The sequence below is a fragment of the Artemia sp. Qi Xiang Cuo genome, chromosome 8 (assembly GCF_049724085.1).
Source record: "Artemia sp. Qi Xiang Cuo chromosome 8, ASM4972408v1, whole genome shotgun sequence".
Lineage (NCBI taxonomy): Eukaryota > Metazoa > Arthropoda > Branchiopoda > Anostraca > Artemiidae > Artemia > Artemia sp. Qi Xiang Cuo.
This window is the reverse complement of record NC_142801.1, coordinates 53,609,671-53,630,887: the sequence shown is the minus strand read 5'-3', so window position 1 is coordinate 53,630,887 and position 21,217 is coordinate 53,609,671. Positions and strand designations below refer to the sequence as shown.

General features: G+C 36.3%; 1 protein-coding gene across 1 annotated transcript in view; it reads left to right on the top strand.

Moving 5' to 3' along the window:
• LOC148949564 (uncharacterized) overlaps nt 1-21,217 on the top strand; it is a 120,548-nt gene that overhangs the window by 70,360 nt on the left and 28,971 nt on the right. Inside the window, exon 2 of the mRNA XM_089092729.1 lies at nt 17,868-18,064. Coding sequence (XP_088948855.1) covers nt 17,868-18,064 — 197 coding nt within the window. The remainder of the gene's footprint in view (nt 1-17,867; nt 18,065-21,217) is intronic.

Below are 21,217 nucleotides of genomic sequence, written 5' to 3'. Positions count from 1 at the left end.
TCCCTACAATCTCTTTTGCCTCTTAAAAAGTGAACTAGAACTTTCAATTTCCAATCAAATGAGCCCTCTTTGAAGTTAATACGAGCATCTCTTCCATAAGACCCATATATGCCCCCAGGGTATAACTTACAACGCCTGACACTGGGCCCTGAGGGGTTGTGTTGACACTGGAATTTTTGTTAAATGATCTTTGAACTATTTTTAACAAAATAGCTATTTTCTAATTTTTATTGGATGCATTTGGAAAAAAAGGCTTTGGAGGAGGGAAGCTGGTTACCCTCCAATATCTTTTGACGCTTAAAAATTGAAAAAGAACTTTCAATTTCCAATCCAATGAGCACTCTTTGAAGTGCTCATTGACGTGCAATTTGAAGTGCTTGAATACGAGCATTCCTTCCATAAGAACCATATATGGCCCCAGGGCATAACTTATAACCCTTGCCCTTGAAGACTGTGGGGGGAGTGTCCTGCTCAAACATATAATTTCCAGAACTTTCAACTACGTTGAACAAAATGGCTATATCAAAATTTTGATTGGATATGTTTGGGGAAATGGTGGGCGAGGAAAGGGTGTCAGTTGTCTCTGAATCCCTATCGACTATCGAAAAGAAAACTAGTCATTTAAATTTCCAATTGATCGAGCTCTTTCTGAATTTTCTACAACTGTTCTTTCTATACATAATTTTATATGCCCCCAGGGCATAACTTACAACCTTGCCCTGAGAGCTGTGGGGAAGTTGTCATCGTCAAAGACCTAATTTCCAGAACTTAAAACCATGTTTAATAAAATGGCTATCTCAAAATTTTGATTGGATGTGTTTGGGGAAAAGGTGGGCGTGAGAGGGGGGTTAGTTGCCCTCTAATCACTTTCGACTATTAAAAAGGGCGCTAGAACTCTCGATTTCTAATCGAATGAGCTCCCTTTGAAGTTTCTATGACGACCCCTTCCATATAAAGTGCCTCTGGAAAAAAAAATAATATTAAAACATTGGAGCCGTATGGCCTTTACTATAGGTAACGCTATAGCGTTGCCTCTGAAATGTTTAACCAGTAAAAAGAATAAAAGCCTTGAATCACGACAGTTTTCAAACAGTTCGTGGTATCGAACTGTAAGTAAGGAGCGAACCAGCTGAATCGTAACCAAAACCCTAAAAACACGGAATTTTGGTACCAATAGATATATCAAAAGTATATGCTTATTATGCTGATTCCAAATATATAAGTTTCATTGAGTTTAGTCTTACCCATCAGAGGCTAAGAGCCTGAGAAAATCTGCCCAATTTTTGAAAAAAGGGGGAAACACAACCTGAAAGTCATAGAATCTTAATGAAAATCACACCCTCAGATGCAGCGTTTTACACAACCCTACTAAACCCTGCACCCTACTAAACCCTACTAAACACAACCCTACTTCAAGCTGTTATCTGCTAAAACGTGGAATTTTGTATTTTTTGTCGAAGAAAGGATGTGGGTTTATTCGTTTTTTTTCAGGGGTGATCGAATCGATCCAGTGGTCCTAGAATATTGGGAGAGAGCTAATTTTAACGGATATTAAAAGTTCTAATGCCCTTTTAAGCGACCAAAAAGATTGAAGGGCAACTAGACTCCCTCCCACACCCCTTTTTTCCATGAAAATTTTGAGATAGTCATTTTGTTAAGTATAGTTGAAAAGCTGAATAAATATGTATTTTGAGTTAATACAGCCCCCACAGCTCCTGCGGAAAGATTTTAAATTTAAAACAATTGACCATTGTTTATGTATAGTAGTTGCTATTGGAAAGTATGCATACATTTTTTGGGTGGGGGTGGACGAATTTTTTGCTGGGGGATTTCAATGGGGAGGGAAATTTCCAGAGAGTGAATTTTTTTCAGGGGAAATCGCACACTGGGGGAATTGGCTAGACTTCCTATAGGCTACGAAATTCTTCTCATGTCTTGCTTTCTCTTGGCCAACTCGATTTCACGTGTGGAGATATTAAGGAAAACTGTCCGGGGTAAATTTTCCCCAGGATTAGATTGTATAGACTCTAAAGGATATATCTATGGGGAGAAGGAATACTTGCGTGGCGGTAGAGCCAGACTTACTCGCATTATTTAAAAACGATCAAATATTAAATTTAAAAAAACAAGTTTTTTCAACTGAAAGTAAGGAGCAACATTAAAACTTAAAACGAACAGAAATTATTACGCATATATGGGGGGTTGCCCCTCCTCGACACCTCACTTCTTACGCTAAACTTTCAATTTTGTCTCAATTCTTCAAGAACGAAACCTGAAAACTACGCTCATTTAATTAGTACAATAAGAAGCTCTTTGAAAAGTACGAATAAACTTTAGTGTAAGGAGCGAGGTGTTGAGGAGGGGGCAGTTTCAGAACCAAAAGTACCTCAACCAGAAACAAATGGGGTTGCAGTGATTCTTAGCGTAAATTCTGACAATAAATCACAATGAATAATCAAGCCATCCTAAAATGAATAGAAATGAACACAAACAGTAGTAGTGCTAATGCTCCCTAACCCTTCTAAAGTCCAGAGTGTCGTTTGCACTTTACTAAAAACAAAAAATATTTTAAAGGTTTTTTCTTGTATAACATTTATAGATCCAATTTCTGAGGCAAGCAAAAATGAATATAATTATATATTTAACAGTAGTCTACCTTCATTAGTTCTTTTCAGTTGTCGGTGTTAATGCGATGGTTTTCTTTCTTATCTTTTTGATTTCATAAGAGATGAAAACACGCTACTCGAAATCCAAAGAAAAGAAATATTAAAGTGCAAATAACGCTCTGGCCCTAAGAAAGCTTAAGGGTATTGACTCTATTCTTTTTTTGGTAATTAATTAAAAAAATACTTTCCGAAAAATAAGTTTTTCAAAAAAAGTAAAGGCCATTTTAAACTTAAGCTCAGCAGATACAAATACCTTTTAAGATTCAAACTCAAAACGACCAGAAATTACTATTAAAGAATAAATGAAACCCATAACGAACTGAAATTCAATAAACAATCATAGCAAAAACATACAACAAGTAATAAAATAAATGAATAAATAGATCTTAAAGCGAATAATGCCTAGATTGAATTTAAAAATCAAGCTTAAGACGAAAAAAATATTTTCCTATTGAAGTACAAATGAAACTTAAAACGAACAGAAATTAAATAAACAATCAATGCAAACAAACATACAATAGATATTAATTTAAATTCTTAAATAAATCTTAAAACGATTGAAATTTGAATTGAATATGCTATTCAAGCTTGAAATGAACAAGAATCCCTATAAACAGGAATCTGGGTGTAGCCTCCTTCTCTCACTGTAAAAGTCTAATATCTATTTTGGAGCCTCATTGAACACCAATTTTAGGAAAAGTATTTGCTTTTGTACATCATATTGAAAACAAACATTAAAATTATAGTAACATTTCGAACTGATGAGCTTTCATCAATTAATATAATTAGACATCAAATATTTAGTTTAATTTATTAGCTCTTTTTAAAGTTGTTAAAGACGAATATAGTTTCACTACAAACAAGTGTTTGGATACTGCCTCCTTTCCTAACTTCAAATAAAAACCAAAAGCCTACTGTTTCATTAACGCTTAACTGAAAACGGATTATATTACAAATATTTTCTTTTCCAGTTCTTACAGCATTGAAAATAAAAATACACTTACAGTGAAATAAATTCTTGAACTGATGGATCTTTCAACAATTAATATTATTATACATCAAATATTCAATTTGATGTTGTTTATACTTTCCAAGACTGTTCAAGACGCATATAGTTTTCAGTAAAGCGCCAATGACGCAGTAGGTTTTAGACTTTTACAGTGAGAGAAGGAGGTCATACCCAAACTCTTGTTTGTGGTGATTTTTGTTCCTTTCAAGCTTGTTTTGCATAGTCAATTTAAGTTTCACTCGTTTTAAGATTTATTTATTAATTTACATTAGTATCTATTGTATGTTTGTTTGCATTGATTGTTTATTTAATTTCTGTTCGTTTTAAGTTTCATTTGTACTTCAATAGGAAATTTTTTTTTCGTCTTAAGCTTGATTTTCATATTCAATCTAAGCTTTACTCGCTTTAAGATTTATTTATTCATTTATATTATTACTTGTTGTGTGTTTTTGCTCTGATTGTTTATTTAATTTCTGTTCGTTTTGGGTTTCATTTATTCTTTAATAGTAATTCTGGTCGTTTTGAGTTTGAATTTTAAAAGGTATTTGTATCTGCTGAGCTTAAATTTAAAATGGCCTTTAATTTTCTTTGAAAAACTTATTTTTCGGAAAGTTTTTTTTTTATATTAATTTTTGTTCGTTTTTGATTGCAAAAAATTTCAAGTTTTTAAAAATTACTTATTTCAAAATCAAACTTAGAAAAAAATCAAATATTCATCAAAGTATCAAAACTGATATCAAAGTAACAATATCAAAGTGAGAAAATGGGCTTTTATCACCCTCAGAGTTTTTATTGTCTGATGTTAGAACTAGTTTTGACAAATTGGCTATCTCAAAATTTTATTGGAGGGGTTTGGGTAAAAAGGGTGTGGGGGGACTAGATTAAGCTTCGGTGTATTTTGACTCTTTAAAAGTGAACTAGAACTTTCTATTTTCAATCAAATGAGCCCTCTCTGAAGTTTATACGAGTATCCCTTCTATAAGAACCGTATATATCCCCAGAGTATAACTTAAAACGCCTGTCCCTAGGCCCTGGGGGGTTGTGCCGATCGTGAAGTTTTAATATCTGATAGTTGAACTATTTTTAACAAAATGGTCACCTGAAATTTTATCGGACCCATCCGATACACCCAAAGGCGTGGAGGGCGGGAGGGGCTAGCTACCCCCCGATCTTTTTTAATTCTGAGAAAATGAACTACAACTTTTAATTTCCATTCAAATGAACCCCCTCTCTGACGTTTGTACAAGTAAGCCTTCCATAAGATCCATATTTGCCACAAGAACAATACTTACAACGCCTGCTCCAACCCTGGGAGGGGGGGTTGTGTCGATACAGAAGTTTTTCTTATCTGACCATTGAACTATTTTTAACGAAATTACCAAACGTAAAGGTCTTTTTGTTATATGATCTTCGAACTATTTTTAACAAAATGGCTACCTCAAATTTTTATCATATGTATTTGGGGAAAAAGGGCTTGGGAGGGGGACAGTTGCCATCTGATCACTTTTGACTCTTAAAAAGGGCACTAGATACTCCAATTTTCAATCAAATGAGCCCCCTCTGAAGTTTATACGACGACCCCTTCTATAGGAAGTGCCTCTGAGACAAATATAAATTGAGTGTGGGGGAGGCTAGATGCCCTCAAATCACTTTTGGCTCTTAAAAAGTGAATTATAACCTTCAATTTCCAATCAAATGAGCCCCTATGAAGTTTATACGAGCATCCCTTCCATAACAACCATATATGCCCCCGGGGCATAACTTACAACTTCTATCCCCCGGGCCCTGGGGGGCTGTGTCGACACCGACCTTTTATGTTATCAGAACTTTGAACTATTTTAAAAAAAATGTCTCTCTCAAAATTTTTATCTGATGCATTTAGGGCGTGGAGGAGGGGGAGGGATAGTTACCCTCCGATCTCTTTTGACTCTTAAAAAGTGAACAAGAAATTTCAATATTCAATCAAATGAGCTCTCTCCAAAGTTTATACAAGCATCCCTTCCATAAAAACTATATGTGCGCCTAGAGCAGAGCTTATAATGCCTGCCTCCGGGCCCTGGCGGGTTGCGTGGACACATGAATTTTTCTTATCTGACCTTTGAACTATTTTCTATGAAATGGCTATTATAAAAATTTTATCGCATGGTCTTGGGGAAAAAAGGGTGTGCGGGGGGGGGGGGCTAGTTGCCCTCGGAGATCTTTTGACTCTTAAAAATTGAACCAGAACTTTCAAATTCCAATCAAATGAGCCCCCTCTGAAGTTTATACGAGCTTCCCTTTCATAAGAACCATATACGCCCCCAGGACAACACTTAAAACACCTATCCCCCGGGCTCTGGGGGGAGTCTTTTTTATCTAATTTTTAAACAATTTCCAAAACACTGGTTATCTCAAAATTTGTAGCGGACAGGTTTGGGGAAAAAGAACGTGAGGGTGGGGGGCTAGTTTAACTCTCTTGACTCTTAAAAAGTGAACTAGAACTTTCAATTTCCAATCAAATGAGCCCTCTATGAAGTTTTTACGAGCACCATTTCATAATAACCATACATGCCCTTAAGGCGTAACTTAGAACGCCTTCCTCTGTGCCCTGGGAGGTTCTATTGACACCAGATATTTTCTTATCTGACCTTTGAACTATTTTTAACAAAATGTCTATCTCAAAATTTTCATCAGTTGGGTTTTGAAAAAGAAGGCCTGGGGGGGGGGGAAGGGGGGCTAGCTGACCTCGGATCTCTTTTGACTATTAAAAATTGAGATCGAACTTTCAGTATCCAATGAAATTAGCCCTCTCTGAAGTTTATACCCTTAAGCCATTTCATACGAACAATATGGACCTCAGGGCATAACTTACAACACCTGCCCCTGAGCCCTGAGGGTGATGTTTACACCTGAACTTTTTTTATCTGACTTGTGAGCAATTTCTAACTGACCCGCTAACACAAATACTTTATTGGTGTCATTGCGGGAAAAAGGGGCGGGGGGGGCAGTTGCCCTCCAATCTCTCTTGACTCAAAAAGCCTGAGCTAGAAATTTCAATTTCCAATCAAATGAGACATCTCTGAATTTTTTACGAGCATAAGAACCATATATTCCCCCAGGGCATAACTTACAATACCTGCCTTCGGGCCCTGGGGGGCTGTGTTTACCCCTGAGTTTTCGTTATATAGTCTCTGAACTATTTATAAAAAAAAAACTATCTCAAAGTTCTTATCGGAGGGATTTGAGAAAGAAAAGGGCGTGGAGGGGGGGGGCTAGGTGCTCTTCATTCTCTTTTGACTCTTAAAAAGTGAACTTTGAATTTCCAATCAAGTGAGCCCTATTTGAAGTTATTACGAGCATCCCTTCCATTAGACCCATATATACCTCAGGGCATAACTTACAACGCCTGCCCCTGGACCCTGGGGGGTTACGTCGACGCCGGAATTTTTGATCTTTGAACTATTTTTAACAAAATAGCTATCTTAAAATTTTTATTGGATGCATTTGGGGAAAAAAGGCTTAGGGGGAGGGGGGGGAGCTGGTTACCCACCGATATCTTTTGACGCTTAAAAAGTGAACTAGCACTTTCAATGTCCAATCAATTGAGCCCTCTGAAGTTTATACGAGCATTCATTCCATAAGAATAATATATGCCCCCAGGACATAACTTATAACCTTTCCCCTGAAGGTTGTGGGGGGAGGGTCCTGCTCAAACATATAATTTCCAGAACTTTCAACTATGTTGAACAAAATGGCTATGTCAAAATTTTGATTGCATGTGTTTGGGAAAATGGTGAGCGTGGAAGGGGTGTCAGTTGCCTTAGAATCACTTTCAATTATTAAAAAGGGAACTAGCCCTTTTAATTTCCAATCGAATGAGTCCTTTCTGAAGCTTCTAATACGACGTTGTCTATACAAAACCTTATATGCCCCCAGGGCATAACTTACAACCCTTGCCCTGAGGGCTGTGGGAGAGTTGTTATCCTCAAAGTCCTAATTTCCAGAATTTAAAACTACGTTTAATAAAATGGCTATCTAAAATTTTGATTGGATGTATTTGGGGAAAAGGTGGGCGTGAGAGGGGGGTTAGTTGCCCTCAAATCACTTTTGAATATTAAACAGTGCACTAGCCCTTTGAATTTCCTATCGAATGATCCTCTTTTGAAGTTTCTACTTGACTTGACTTGACTTGCTTTATTTACTACTAATTACAAAATAAACTATATACAAGCAACCACCCGGGGAAGGCTCAAAAAGCCTGATGAAAGACGGCTGCAATCCTCTAATTCTCAACCTTTTACAAATTTCATTTAGAAAAAAAAGAAAAAAAAAAAAAAAAAAAAAAAAAAGACCTGAACACTCTCAGGTAAACAATCATACCAAAAACTATGGAACAAAAAAAAAAAAAAAAAAAAAAAAACAAAAAAAACTAAGACATTAATAATGACAATAATAATAAATTACTTCTCCTCTCCCAATAAATGTTTTTTTATTTTTACTTTAAACGACCCAATGTGTTCAGCTTCCCGAACGCCAATTGGGATATCATTCCAAATAACTGGAGCCAAACACCGAATTTCGAAACCTGCACGTGTGGTGTCTCGATACTCAACCGTAAAATTTTCCGCCTCTCTAGTCACATACCTGTGGAGTGAACTATTTACGCGAAAAAAAAATTGTAAAAACTGGAGGACATACATCATTCCAACATCTATAGGGAAAAATAGCAGCTTGGTACTCGCGAATCCGACCAATGTTAAGCACACTTAATTCTTTAAAAGATGACGCGGCATCATTCACATTTTCTATATAATTCCCAAGAAGACGTACTGTTTTATTTTGTAATATCTGCACTCTTTTGAAATTTGCGTAAAAATTGCTTGACCAAATGACACACCCATAAGAAATATAAGGCGCAACAATACTATGATGCAATAATAAAAGAACCGACAATGGCAAAAAATGCTTCAAACGACGCAAAATTCGCAGACCCATAGCAACTTTAGTTGCGACAAGATCACGATGTTGCTTCCAAGACAAACTACAATCTATCTGGAAGCCCAAATAACGCACCTCATGCACATGTGACAAAGGCTTACCATTAAAAAATATCTCTCCATCAACACTCGGAGGCTTACCAACTCTTCTAAAAATCATAAAATTAGTTTTTTAAACATTCACTGACAAAAGGCTGAAACTTGTAAATACATAAAATGACTTTAAAACCCTATTTACTTTCAACAATAGATCATCAATCATTTGACTAGACATAGTTAAAGCAGTATCATCCGCGAAAGTCGTGATAAAACACTCCGGTAAGTAAAAACACATTGAATCAATATACACAAGGTACAGAAGTGGTCCCAAGACAGATCCCTGAGGTACACCACACTTAACTTGATAGGGAGAAGAAAATGCATCATTTAAAACAACTTGAATAGATCTTCCGCTTAAAAAACTATCAAACCATTTCAGATAATTACCACGAACTCCAAGGGACTGTAGACGTTTGAGTAAAATTTTAAAATCCACTGTATCAAACGCCTTTCTAAAATCAATAAAAACAGTCAAAGGGATTTCACCACGTTCAAAGCATCTATTTACAATATCACAGAGAGAATGCACGGCGTCCGACGTCGAGTGACCTTTCCTAAAGCCGAACTGAGTTTCACTTAACATCATCCCTTGGATTTAAAGTCATAGCCTTTTATGCACAATTTTTTCAAATATTTTTGAAAACAGGGGAAGGGATGATATAGGTCTATAATTTTCGATATCTAGTTTAGACCCACCTTTATGGAGAGGGATGACTTTTGCCCTTTTAAGCCCATCGGGGAATACCCCAGTTTCCAGGGAAAGATTGATTATGTGGACGAGACATGGTATTAAATAACACATCACTGATTTAAAAGCCTTCAAATTAATTCCATCTGTCCCTGCTGAATTAGATTTGATTGTTTTCACAACCTTCAGAATTTCATCTCCAGTACACGGTTGAAATTCAATTTCATTTCCAATTCCTCTTTCATCCAAAAATTCGTCCTCCAAGGAATCATTATTAAAATTCACTAACCCTTCCGCCTGCACATTTTGACCAATACTTGAAAAAAACTGAGCAAATTTATTAGTAATAATAGTTTCATCACTCACTGCTTCTCCTTGAATCAGCGGCGAATTGGGTGGAGCTTCGTTCCTCTTTCCTAGTAGGCCATTTATAAACTTCCAAATTCCTCTCGCATTATCCTTATTTAAACTCAGTTGGTTAGCAAAATATTCTTTTTTAGCTTTTCTTCTCATTGAGTTCACTTTATTGCTTATTATTTTAAACTCTTTCAATTTCTTGACACACTTAATATTTAAATAATCTGCTTACACTTCATTTCTTAAATCTGACGCTTCAAGAATTTCTGTAGTTATCCAAGGCTTCCTGGTTTGAATCCTTATGCGTTTTCACAAATTTAACTGGGCAAGTCTTGTCATAAATTGGCTGCATGATCCCCATCATGCAATCAAATGCCCCAGAAGCGTCATCTTTTATCTCCAAAATCTCGCTAAGATCAGTGCTGCTCAACTCATCACCAAACCTCTGTAAGTTCTCTTTTTTTAACGACCGAGTCTTCACTTTTTTTCTTTTATTTCTTTTTATGCGGACACAAGGTACCGTTCCGAGAACTGGAAAATGGTCAGAACAAGGGTGCAAAACCACATCAGCATAGCTGCGGTCCAGATACTTCGAACCAACAAAAATATTGTCAATGAGAGTAGCTGAATGACTCGTAACCCGTGTTGGAATATTAGCTAGGGGAAAAAGATCATTAGCAACCATCAAATTAAAAAAATCAAGATTCACTCCATTCAGCGATAGAAGATCAAAGTTAAAATTACCCATACAAATAAAATCTAAACCTTCCCGAGACACCGCACGCATAAGTTGATCAAATCCACGCTCAAAATCTTCCCAGCTTGCGCTCGGTGGCTTATACACAATACTAATCAAAAATTTACTACTACCCAAATTTAAATCTATACTAAAACTTTCAAACTTACCCTCTATCCAAACATCAATATAATTTCTTACTTGGTATGTCAATGACTTTGAAATCAAACATGTAATTCCCCCTCTGTGAAGTGACGTCCGGTTTTTAGCCTCCAAATTATAATCTGGAAAAGAATACAGCGAGAAAGAGTGTTCCTGACTAAAACAAACTTTCAGATATACCAATAAAACTAATTTTTCCTTGAGAATCAGAAAGAAATTGCAACACATCTTCATAACCAGTAGTGAGGTGACAATTCCAGGCACATAAACGCAACGAATCGGCTTCCCCGGGGTATAACTTCAATCTTTGGACATAAACACTATTTTTTAACGGTTGAAATCTAACTTGGTTAATACACGGTTCAACATCTCTTGCTATTGGTGCCGATAAAACCTCTTCTAGACGAAAAGGTTGACTCATTAAATCATCAAGTGAAGAACCAACGAAAGTAAATAAATAAACATATAAAATATCTCTCTAAATGAAAAAAAAAGAAAAAAAAAGTAAGAAATAAAAAATAGGAGACCAAGACATTTTTTTGCAAATAATAATAGAAAGACTAAAATCAAAAACGAAACAAAACGGATCCCTCAAAAGAAAAGGAAAAGCAAGAATAAAATAAACGGGAGACCAAAACAGTTTATGCAAATAATAATAAGAATTAAAAAATCGCGAAAAAGAAAGAAAAAAGGCAACAAAGCTATACCGACAATAAAAAACGACAGAAAACAACACAAATACGAATTCAAACGCATTCAGCAAGGGATCTTATTTTCCGGGCAGACGGTTCACCAGGTAGCTTCACTAGTATGTTGCCCCGGTCGGTCCATACATTTTTAACACCAAAGCAATCCCTTGCGGCATTTAGCAGGTCGCGACGTCGCTTTGTAAGGGATTCCGACACAAAGATTCCAGACCCAGCTAGTTTAGACTTCTGTAAGAACATTTTTCGAGCAACTTCTTTACTAACAAATCGCACTAAAACTGGGGCAACTTTGTCACTGGTGGTATGAGGCCCATTCATTCTAAACCGGAAAACACTTGATAATTCACCAGAAGATATACCAGTAATACCCATCCGTGTCGAAAGGACACTGAGCATAGTCGTTTTAAGTTCAACTCCTGGCTTTTGCTTCAGACCGTTGAAAACAAGACTGTCCAACAAATTTTATTTATAAATATAGTCTAGCTTGACTTAGATTTTTTCAATTCGATTATACAGATTAAGGGTTTGCATTCTAAAACATTTTCAACTCACGCTCGATACGGTCTAATATGGGGTTGAACTCTAGTGACACAGACTTACATAACTCGCTAATTACAGTCTCAGCTGTATCTTTAAGACCAGATTTCGCATTCGAGCCACACTTGGCAGAAACCTGACGAGTTATCTCTGTAACTATAGATTCCCTAGTTTTCTCTATCTCCTGTTCTGTAGCGGAAATTCGTGAAAATAAAGCAGACTGTGAACCTGGCAGCACGGCAGCTTGATCTGGTACTTTTAATGCCGCAAACGCTTTTGAAATAGACCTGTAAATGTCGGGAAAACGCTCAAGTTCCTCAAATGCGTGTTTCACATTCTTCGCAGTTTTAGTAGAAGCCTCTTGAATATTATCCTTGTACCATACAAGATTATTCTCAGAAACAATTTGCTCGTTATGATCCCCGTAACAAAAGATCAAATAGTTAGTTCGCTTTCCATCATTTTTCGTAATCTTCAGAATTCGTACAGGTCACAATGGATAACCTGCAAATTTCGCCAGTGCAAGATCGAATTGCTTGAAAGACGTCATGATTAGTGTGAGAAGGAAAAACCAAAATTAAAAATGAAAAACCAAAATGAGACTTATCTTGTAGTGGGCAGGCCCACGGATGGCGTTGGCAATCACCGCTCTTGCAGGGTGGCCAAGTGGACCGTGGAGGCCTGCGACACAAAGATTCCGACACAGATAAGGGATTCCGACACAAAGATTCCAGACCCAGCTAGTTTAGACTTCTGTAAGAACACTTTTCGAGCAACTTCTTTACTAACAAATCGCACTAAAACTGGGGTAACTTTGTCACTGGTGGTATGAGGCCCATTCATTCTAAACCGGAAAACACTTGATAATTCACCAGAAGATATACCAGTAACACCCATCCGTGTTGAAAGGACACTGAGCTTAGTCGTGTTAAGTTCAGCTCCTGGCGTTTGCTTCAGAACGTTGAAAACAATACTGTCCAAAATATTTTCTTGATCAACATCGTCTAGTCTGACTTCGATTTTTTCAATTTGATTCCCCAGATTACAGGTTTGCATTCAATACATTTTAAACTCACGCTCGATACGGTCTAATAGGGGGTTGAACTCTAGTGACACAGACTTATATAACTCGCTAATTATAGTCTCAGCTGTATCTTTAAGACCAGATTTCGCATTCGAGCCCCACTTGGCAGAAACCTGACGAGTTATCTCTGTAACTATAGATTCTCTAGTTTTCTCTAGCTCCTGTTCTGTAGCGGAAATTCGTGCAAATAAAGCAGACTGTGAACCGGGCAGCACGGCAGCTTGATCTGGTACTTTTAGTGCCGCAAACGCTTTTGAAATAGACCTGTAAATGTTGGGAAAACGCTCAAGTTCCTCAAATGCGTGTTTCACATTCTTCGCAGTTTTAGTAGAAGCCTCTTGAATATTATCCTTGTACGATACAAGATTATTCTCAGAAACAATTTGCTCGTTATGATCCCCGTAACAAAAGATCAAATAGTTAGTTCGCTTTCCATCATTTTTTGTAATCTTCAGAATTCGTACAGGCCACAATGGATAGCCTGCAAATTTCGCCAGTGCAAGATCGAATTGCTTGAAAGACGTCATGATTAGTGTGGGAAGGAAAAACCAAAATTAAAAATGAAAAACCAAAATGAGACTTATCTTGTAGTGGGCAGGCCCACGGATGGCGTTGGTAATCACCGCTCTTGCAGGGTGGCCCAGTGGACCGTGGAGGCCTGCGACGTTTTTTTTCCACCGTTTTCTTACATCCAAAGCAGCATAGCATCCAATTATTAACAAAATAACTAAGCCACAGCAAGTCCTTTTTTCTTTTCACAAAACGTGAATACAGTGAAACGAATTAATTCACTTATTGCGAAACTATCCACTGTAATTTATTCTAAATTTAATCCGGCTTAAAAACAAAACAGATGTTTACAGGTCAGATGCCAAACAAGAACCTATAAAAACCTTATATGCCCCCAAGGCATAACTTAAAACCCTTGCCCTGAGGGTTGTGGGGGAGTGTCTTCCTCAAAAATATATTTTCTATCTGGAAATCAACTACTCTGAACAAAATGGCTATCTCAAACTTTTTATTGGATGTGTTTGGGGGAATGATGGGCGGGGGGGGGGGGGCTAGTTGCCCTCCAATCAATTTCGACTATTAAAAAGGGCACTAGCCATTTGAATTTCGAATCGATTGAGTCCTTTTTGAAGTTACTACGACAACGCCCTCTATAAAAACCTTATATGCCCCCAGGGCATAACTTCAAACCCTAGCCCTGGGGGTTGTGGGGGAGTTTCCTCCTCAAAAACATATTTTCTATCTGGAAATCAACTACGCTGAACAAAATGGCTATATCAAAATTGACGCAGTAGGTCTTAGACTTTTACAATGAGAGAAGGAGGTCATACCCAAACTCTTGTTTGTGGTGATTTTTGTTCGTTTCAAGCTTGATTTGCATATTCAATTTAAGTTTCACTCGTTTTAAGATTTATTTATTAATTTAAATTAATATCTATTGTATGTTTGTTTGCATTGATTGTTTATTTAATTTCTGTTCGTTTTAGGTTTCATTTGTACTTCAATAGGAAAATATTGGTTTCTTCTTGAGCTTGATTTTCATACTCAATCTAAGCATTACTCGCTTTAAGATCTATTAATTCATTTATATTATTACTTGTTGTATGTTTTTGCTATGTTTGTTTTTTTTAATTTCTGTTCGTTTTGGGTTTCACTTATTCTTTAATTATAATTTCTGGTCGTTTTGAGTTTGAATTTTAAAAGGTATTTTTATCTGCTGAGCTTAAGTTTAAAATGGCCTTTACTTTTCTTTGAAAAACTTATTTTTCGGAAAGTTTTTTTTTAATTAATAATAATAAAATATTGGAACCGTATGGCCTCTACTATAGGCAACGCTATAGTGTTGCCTCTGATTTCTGTTAATTTTAAGTTTGACTTGATTATCCATTGTAATTTTGGTTCGTTTTAGACCTCATTTATTTATGTTATTTAAAGTTCTAATTTTAATTGGATTTTATTTCTGCTTATATTTGGTTTAATGCAGCTCTATTTTTCTTTTCTTTTTTAATTAATCTACTAAAAATGATAATTATAATTTGCAAGCAGTATCAAACATAAGCAGTGACATCTACTTTTAAATCTATGATTAGATGCCGCTTAAAAAACATTAAGAAGTGGCAAAAAAGATAAAAAACAAAAACAAAAGCTTAGTCCTACTCCGTCGGTCAACGTTTAATTATGCATATATGTCTTCTAAATACGCTATGCTAACAGTGCTTCTAATTCTGATTCACCTCAGAAAGGTTTTAGAAATTGAATCGAGATGCTTATGCGTTCGAGCTAACTGATAAATTAGTTCAATATTAAATGGAAACTTACGAATATAATTAAATTTTGATTTGGTATAAAGCACATGAAATGGCTTTTATTATTATTTGAGCTAGAGTTACTGGAACAGTCTCCTCTATTTTGTATGAAGTAAGTAGGTAAATACATCAGGTGGGACATGGTCCATTGGAAGAATGTTTTTAGCTTTCTGACTCTTTTCCGTAAAAGTATGAGATGTTTTTTTTTTGTTTGGGAATGACGAAATAGACTTTCTTGACTTAACCTAAGTCATCTGCCGGCTTGCCAGCATAGACAGGGAGGATATTTTCTGCCTCCAGGCTTGATGGTCTTGAGTGTAGATCAGGGCTTCTTCTCGGAGGATATTAAAAAGGATCCAAAATAGTCAAGGCTGTCTTGCCAGTTGTACCAAGATCTATCTCGTGGTCACGTCCACCTATGGCCTGAAGGTTCGAAGTCGAGTGCGATCTTCATAGGAATTCTTGATGATATTTGTAGCAGATGGTCGAACTACTGAAAGGTTCAAATACAGCGGTAGCTGAACAGTCAATGATAAGAGTCTACCTTTTGGTATGAAACCATACGACTTCAGTATTTCAATTCTTCTGAAGTGCTTTGTTTTTTCTATGTCAACTGACGGCTTGCACAAAGGAGGACTGGAACGATAAATGCAGCTATTTGGATCCAAGGCTAGAAGATCGTTTGATTTATGAATTGTTGTAAATATTTTGAGACCACACTGGCTATACATGATGTTCGACTGGCTGGCTGAGTCTTCCACTAGATGAAAATCACCAATGTTTTTTTTTTATTGTTATATTTTTTTTTTTTTTTTTGTCGGACGATGTACGTGTATCAGGTAAAGTGTCACAAGCCCATTCAACCTTAGGCCAGACACATAATTGGATCTAAGTATTATGTCAAGACACTGAAGGACCCTGAGGTAGGCCATCCACCATCCTCTCTGATGTGTTGGTGCTACCCTGTTTGGAAGTGTATGGTCATGGGTTAATATAATATCCAGTAGCATGTGACGGTGGGTAGGTTTATCAGTCAAACGAACTCCCATCACTATATTTTTTTTTAGCTTTAATGTAGGAGCCACAATATTGCTTTTAATCTCACAATTATAAAAAAATTTCTAGGTAATATATTTTTCAGTTCTAAAAAACGTGAGAAAACGATGATTGTATATGAGATATCAGACTATAGAGGAGGTAGCTTCTATGCCTGTTATGTTGACTGTACAAGATAAAGTACAATAAGCATAAAAAGTGTTTTTCAGGTGAAATAGCACTATGTAGGCGTAAAAACTGTTCTCTATCATCAGCTGCCCTTAAATAAGTCTGTTAGTTTTTTTCCCTTACAAAAATTACTCCTTCATAATATACCAAATTTTTTTTTCTATTATTTAATATGCTTTATCTGTTTTTCATTCACTCTTCAGACCTTTGCTAATTTGCGGTAATATTTGTCAATTTTAGTCATAGCACATTTTGCGGGAAACTGCAATCAAGTCAAAGACGCAAAGAAATTTTGCAAAAATTCTACTTATCAGTAGTAGTTTTGTGGATGACTTTAAAAACTTGGTCTTGGAGAAGGAGGAAACTAAGGATTAAAGCTTGTTGTAGGAAGGGGTTTTGCTTTTGCTTAGTTTTTACTTAATCTTATACGATTTTGTTGAGGAAAATCAAAAGAATCGCAACTGTTACATAAATATACATTTTATTGTGACAAATTTACAATATTCGAGAAAATTATTTTATCGAAGGGGAAATTAGACTGTTACAAATAGCAAAATACTAGGTTTGTATGTTCTTTTTGGACATATTTACTGACACAAATAGAACCCAAGGTCACTAGGGAGATTTCAGTCCCCTGTTACCTTGATACGCCCAAATGTCTGTCCAATATTGATTTTATGGTGACTATTTAAGTTTAAACTCGTATAAATGCCAAAATCGACTGAATCTCAACAGTACCGATTTACTTCTCTAATCGTGGCAGCAATAAGAGAAAAATTAAAAAATGTTAAAAATATCATTCCATATATTCCATTTAAGCGCACTTTGAAAGTATTAAATAAAAAAAAACTTTTTTTTCAAACTGAAAGTAAGGAGCAAAATTAAAACTGAAAACGACCAAAAAATTATTTCGTATATGAAAGGGACTGCCGCCTCCTCAATAACTCGCTCTTTACACTAAAGGTTGATTCTTTGTCACAATTCGGCTTCTTAAAATTATAAAAAACATTATTGTAAAGAGTGAGTTATTGAGGAGGGGGCAGCCCCTTTCATATCCGGAATAATTTATGGTTGTTTTAAGCCAAGCTTGTTTAAGCCACAACAAGCCAAGCTTCTTGGGCCAAATAATTTTTCTTTACGTTTGTAATATAGTTTAGTATTAATAAAATGATTGATGATGATTGATTGCTCTTTAATTTCAGTTGAAAAACTTGTTTCTATTATTTAATCAGAATTTAATTCTCTTTTTCTCTGTGGCTAGGGTTTAAAGTCTCAGCAAGTATAATATATTAATCTTTAACGGGTAGGTCGCCAAATTTCATCAAAGAGGGAATGCTTCAAGGAAAAGCGTCTCCCTCCGGTGCCTAAATCTGGAGAAAAACCATTAGAGATTGAAAAATTTGACCACAATTTCGTCGCTGAGAACAGTCAGTGTGTGGAGAAGAAAGGGAGAGAATTCATCTGCAAAGGTCTATTTCCGCCAGTTAAATACGTGTATAAGCGAGTAAGTTTATTTTGTTGGCTGTTTCGTATACTTAAAAGCATATTGTCATTCCAGGGCCAATCCAGTGGTGTAACCAACAAATGAATGACAGAAACAAAACCTTTTTGATATATTTATTATTTTTACGCCATACATTCCCAGCATCACTCATTGCCAGATCTCGCCTATGGGATCAGTAATATCACTTGGGAGTAGGGGGCATTAGCCTCCTTCAATGTGTTTTGCCACCTTGATTCGGAAAAATACCTTTTTGCTAGGAATTTGATTGAAAAAGGCTTTTTAGGTAATATTATTGAAAATTCTGAAAACAACAAATATATTCCCCCCTAGATTTGAAAAATTCATTTTTGCCCAACAAAATGTCCCTGAATTTAAGCAACTCTCCTAGTTATACCGGGCCAGAGTCGTCTTTATGGCATTGTGAACCTCTGGGTAACCCAGACAACTAGAGTTGTGTTTTTAGGCACCGTGTTTGAAGCGTGTTTTGAGCAGGTTCAAAAAAAAAAAATCGTTTTCAAGTTCTCCATATTGAACCCAGCAAAACTTCAAAGCGTTTTCATCTTATAGGTTCCAAGCGTCTTGGACACGGGTTCCTCAAAATTGTAACGGCCAGGATGGCATGGTTGAACGTGGGTTCTGAGAAGACATTCTTCCGTGTTGAACACTGCACTCAAAACGATAATCTTCACAACCCGTGTTGAACTCTGTCTTGGACGTGGGTGTCCTGAAAACAAGGCTTAGGTGTCTGTAATTTGCGATTTATGTTTACGCAAAGGTGACTGATTGATGTGGACCACTATCCCCTGTTAGGGTCTAATCGTTTTTTTTTACCCCTGAGGAAGCCTTCATTGTCTCGATAGGCTACAGTAAAATCGATACTATGCTTGCAAGTCGCGGCTTGTTAACGATTAATTTTTCCTATAAGATAAGATTTATTACAAAAAGCCTGAAGGCTATAACACCACAAAATACAGGTGACAAACAAAGCTCGAGGAACAAAATACAACTTTAAATACTGCAAACCAAAAAAAAAAGAAAAAAACAACAAAAAAACCCAACATGGTCCAACAATTTAACCAGCAAACAACAACCATAATAAAATTCAGTTCCTAAGAACCATAAAATGCTACCCCCTCAAACATGATCCTCTATGTTTAATCCCTAAATAAAAAACTTACATAACGGTTTAATAGCACGTGCGTTCCTCTCAGCCATCCATTCAATTAACCAGCATTCACTCCCAAACACTCGTCGAAAACATTCATTCCGTAACTGAGATAGCTCTTCACACTCGGATACAAAACAAAATGAATTCGTATTCACACATCCACACATAGGGCAAAAGTAGGGGCCAGCCGCCAGCCACAGCTTTCCCAAAATTTATCCGTCTAGGGCTAAATGGAAAGCAGGTCGTCCTCGTCTGGATTTGGAGGACGTCATAAAAAAAGATTTAAAGGAAATGTGAACTTCATGGGAGGGTGTAAAAAGAGAGGCTTTGAATAGATTGGGATGGAGGAGGAGCGTGCGTAGCTGTGTAGGCCTAAGGCGGCTTAGTGCTGCGGTGAGTTATTAGTAGTAGTAGTAGTAGTAATATATTCAAAGTAAAGATTTGGTCACAGTGCTAAACGTCGATCTGAATCCCGCTTGTACCAGACTAAGCATTTCCTCCTTATCTAGCCAATCTCTTATCCTAATTCCAGAAACTTACGAAATAATTTACTTACCACATTCCTCATAAAGATAGACCTAAGGTTTTCATGTAGCTTCTTATTACCTTTCCTAAAATGAAGCACTTCTACCAAAATGTCCCATGAGCACGGCCAACAAGCTTTCTCCCCTACAGACGAGCAAATTACGGCCAACATGGGTATTAAATTTGTCTTTCCTAACGTCAAGGCCTTTGTAGATGTGCCATCTGTTCCAGGACACGAACTACCATTTATCTTTACAAACTGATGCCAAATTTCTTGTTAAGATACAGTTAAGATACCTAATTAAATCATAATCAGTTTGTCTTAAAGGGTATTTCGTCTTCCCTTGAGCTAACGCTCTATCCTCTGAACCATTCGACTCACTCGCCCTGACATATTCTGACACCTTATTTGACACCATAAGCTTTTCAAAGAAAATTAAAGAACTCCTTTGGTTTAATATTAAATTAAACCAAAAATTAGTTAAAATAAAATCAAATAATCTAAAAAGCGTAAACTACCACAAGTCAGCATCGAGAAATAAATAAAACCCGAAACGAAAAGATATTCAAATAAACAACCGATTCAAACTCAAAACGATCAGAAATTAACATGAGTAGGGCTCAAATCCCCTATGCCTTCCCAAGGCCAGAAAATAATTTGCACTACTGAAAAAAAATACACAAATGAATGTGCATTGTCAGTTTAACATAGATATTCTGATATTTGTTACTTAAAATCTTAATAATATTTTATTCATTAAAGTTATAAAAGTAAAAACATAAAAAAAAAAAATCAGTAAAGCGCAAATTATGGTCTGGCCTTAAGTTACACTGTTGCAGAAAAACTTTCGCCTTAATACCCTTAGGTTTATTTGTAGTATTAATAGAACCAGTATTTATAGCAGTAGCAATAGGAATAGAGTTAATAGTAGTAGTCCTAGCTTTAGTTGCAGTAGTAGTAGTAACAGTAATAATAATAGTAGCAGTAGCAGTAGTTGTAGGAGTAGAAGCAGTAGTATTATGATTCAAATATTGTCTTTTGGTGAGTTCAACATCCCCCACAGCAACAGTTGTAAGTTTTAATTTCCTGTACGAAACTATTCCTAAGATATTGCTGATATGAAATTTTGACAACCAGCATACGGGTGGCAGGTTTTATTCGCCCAACAGAAACTTTCAGAAATATTCTCTGAAAATATCACCTTCATACCCTGAGGTATAATTATAATAGTAGTCACAGCAGTAGTATTACTACCCAACTTAATACAATTAGCCGTTGCTATGATATTGTCGATTTCTTCTTTTCATAACCTGCATATTCAAACACTTCTTGAAATTTTCATCTTAATGCTCTTAACCTTACAAGCAGTTGCGACAGAACTAGTAATTGGAGCAATAGTGGAGGAAAAATACGGTTTGACCTCGGGGAAATTGCAACAGAATTTTTGTTTACACCAAAA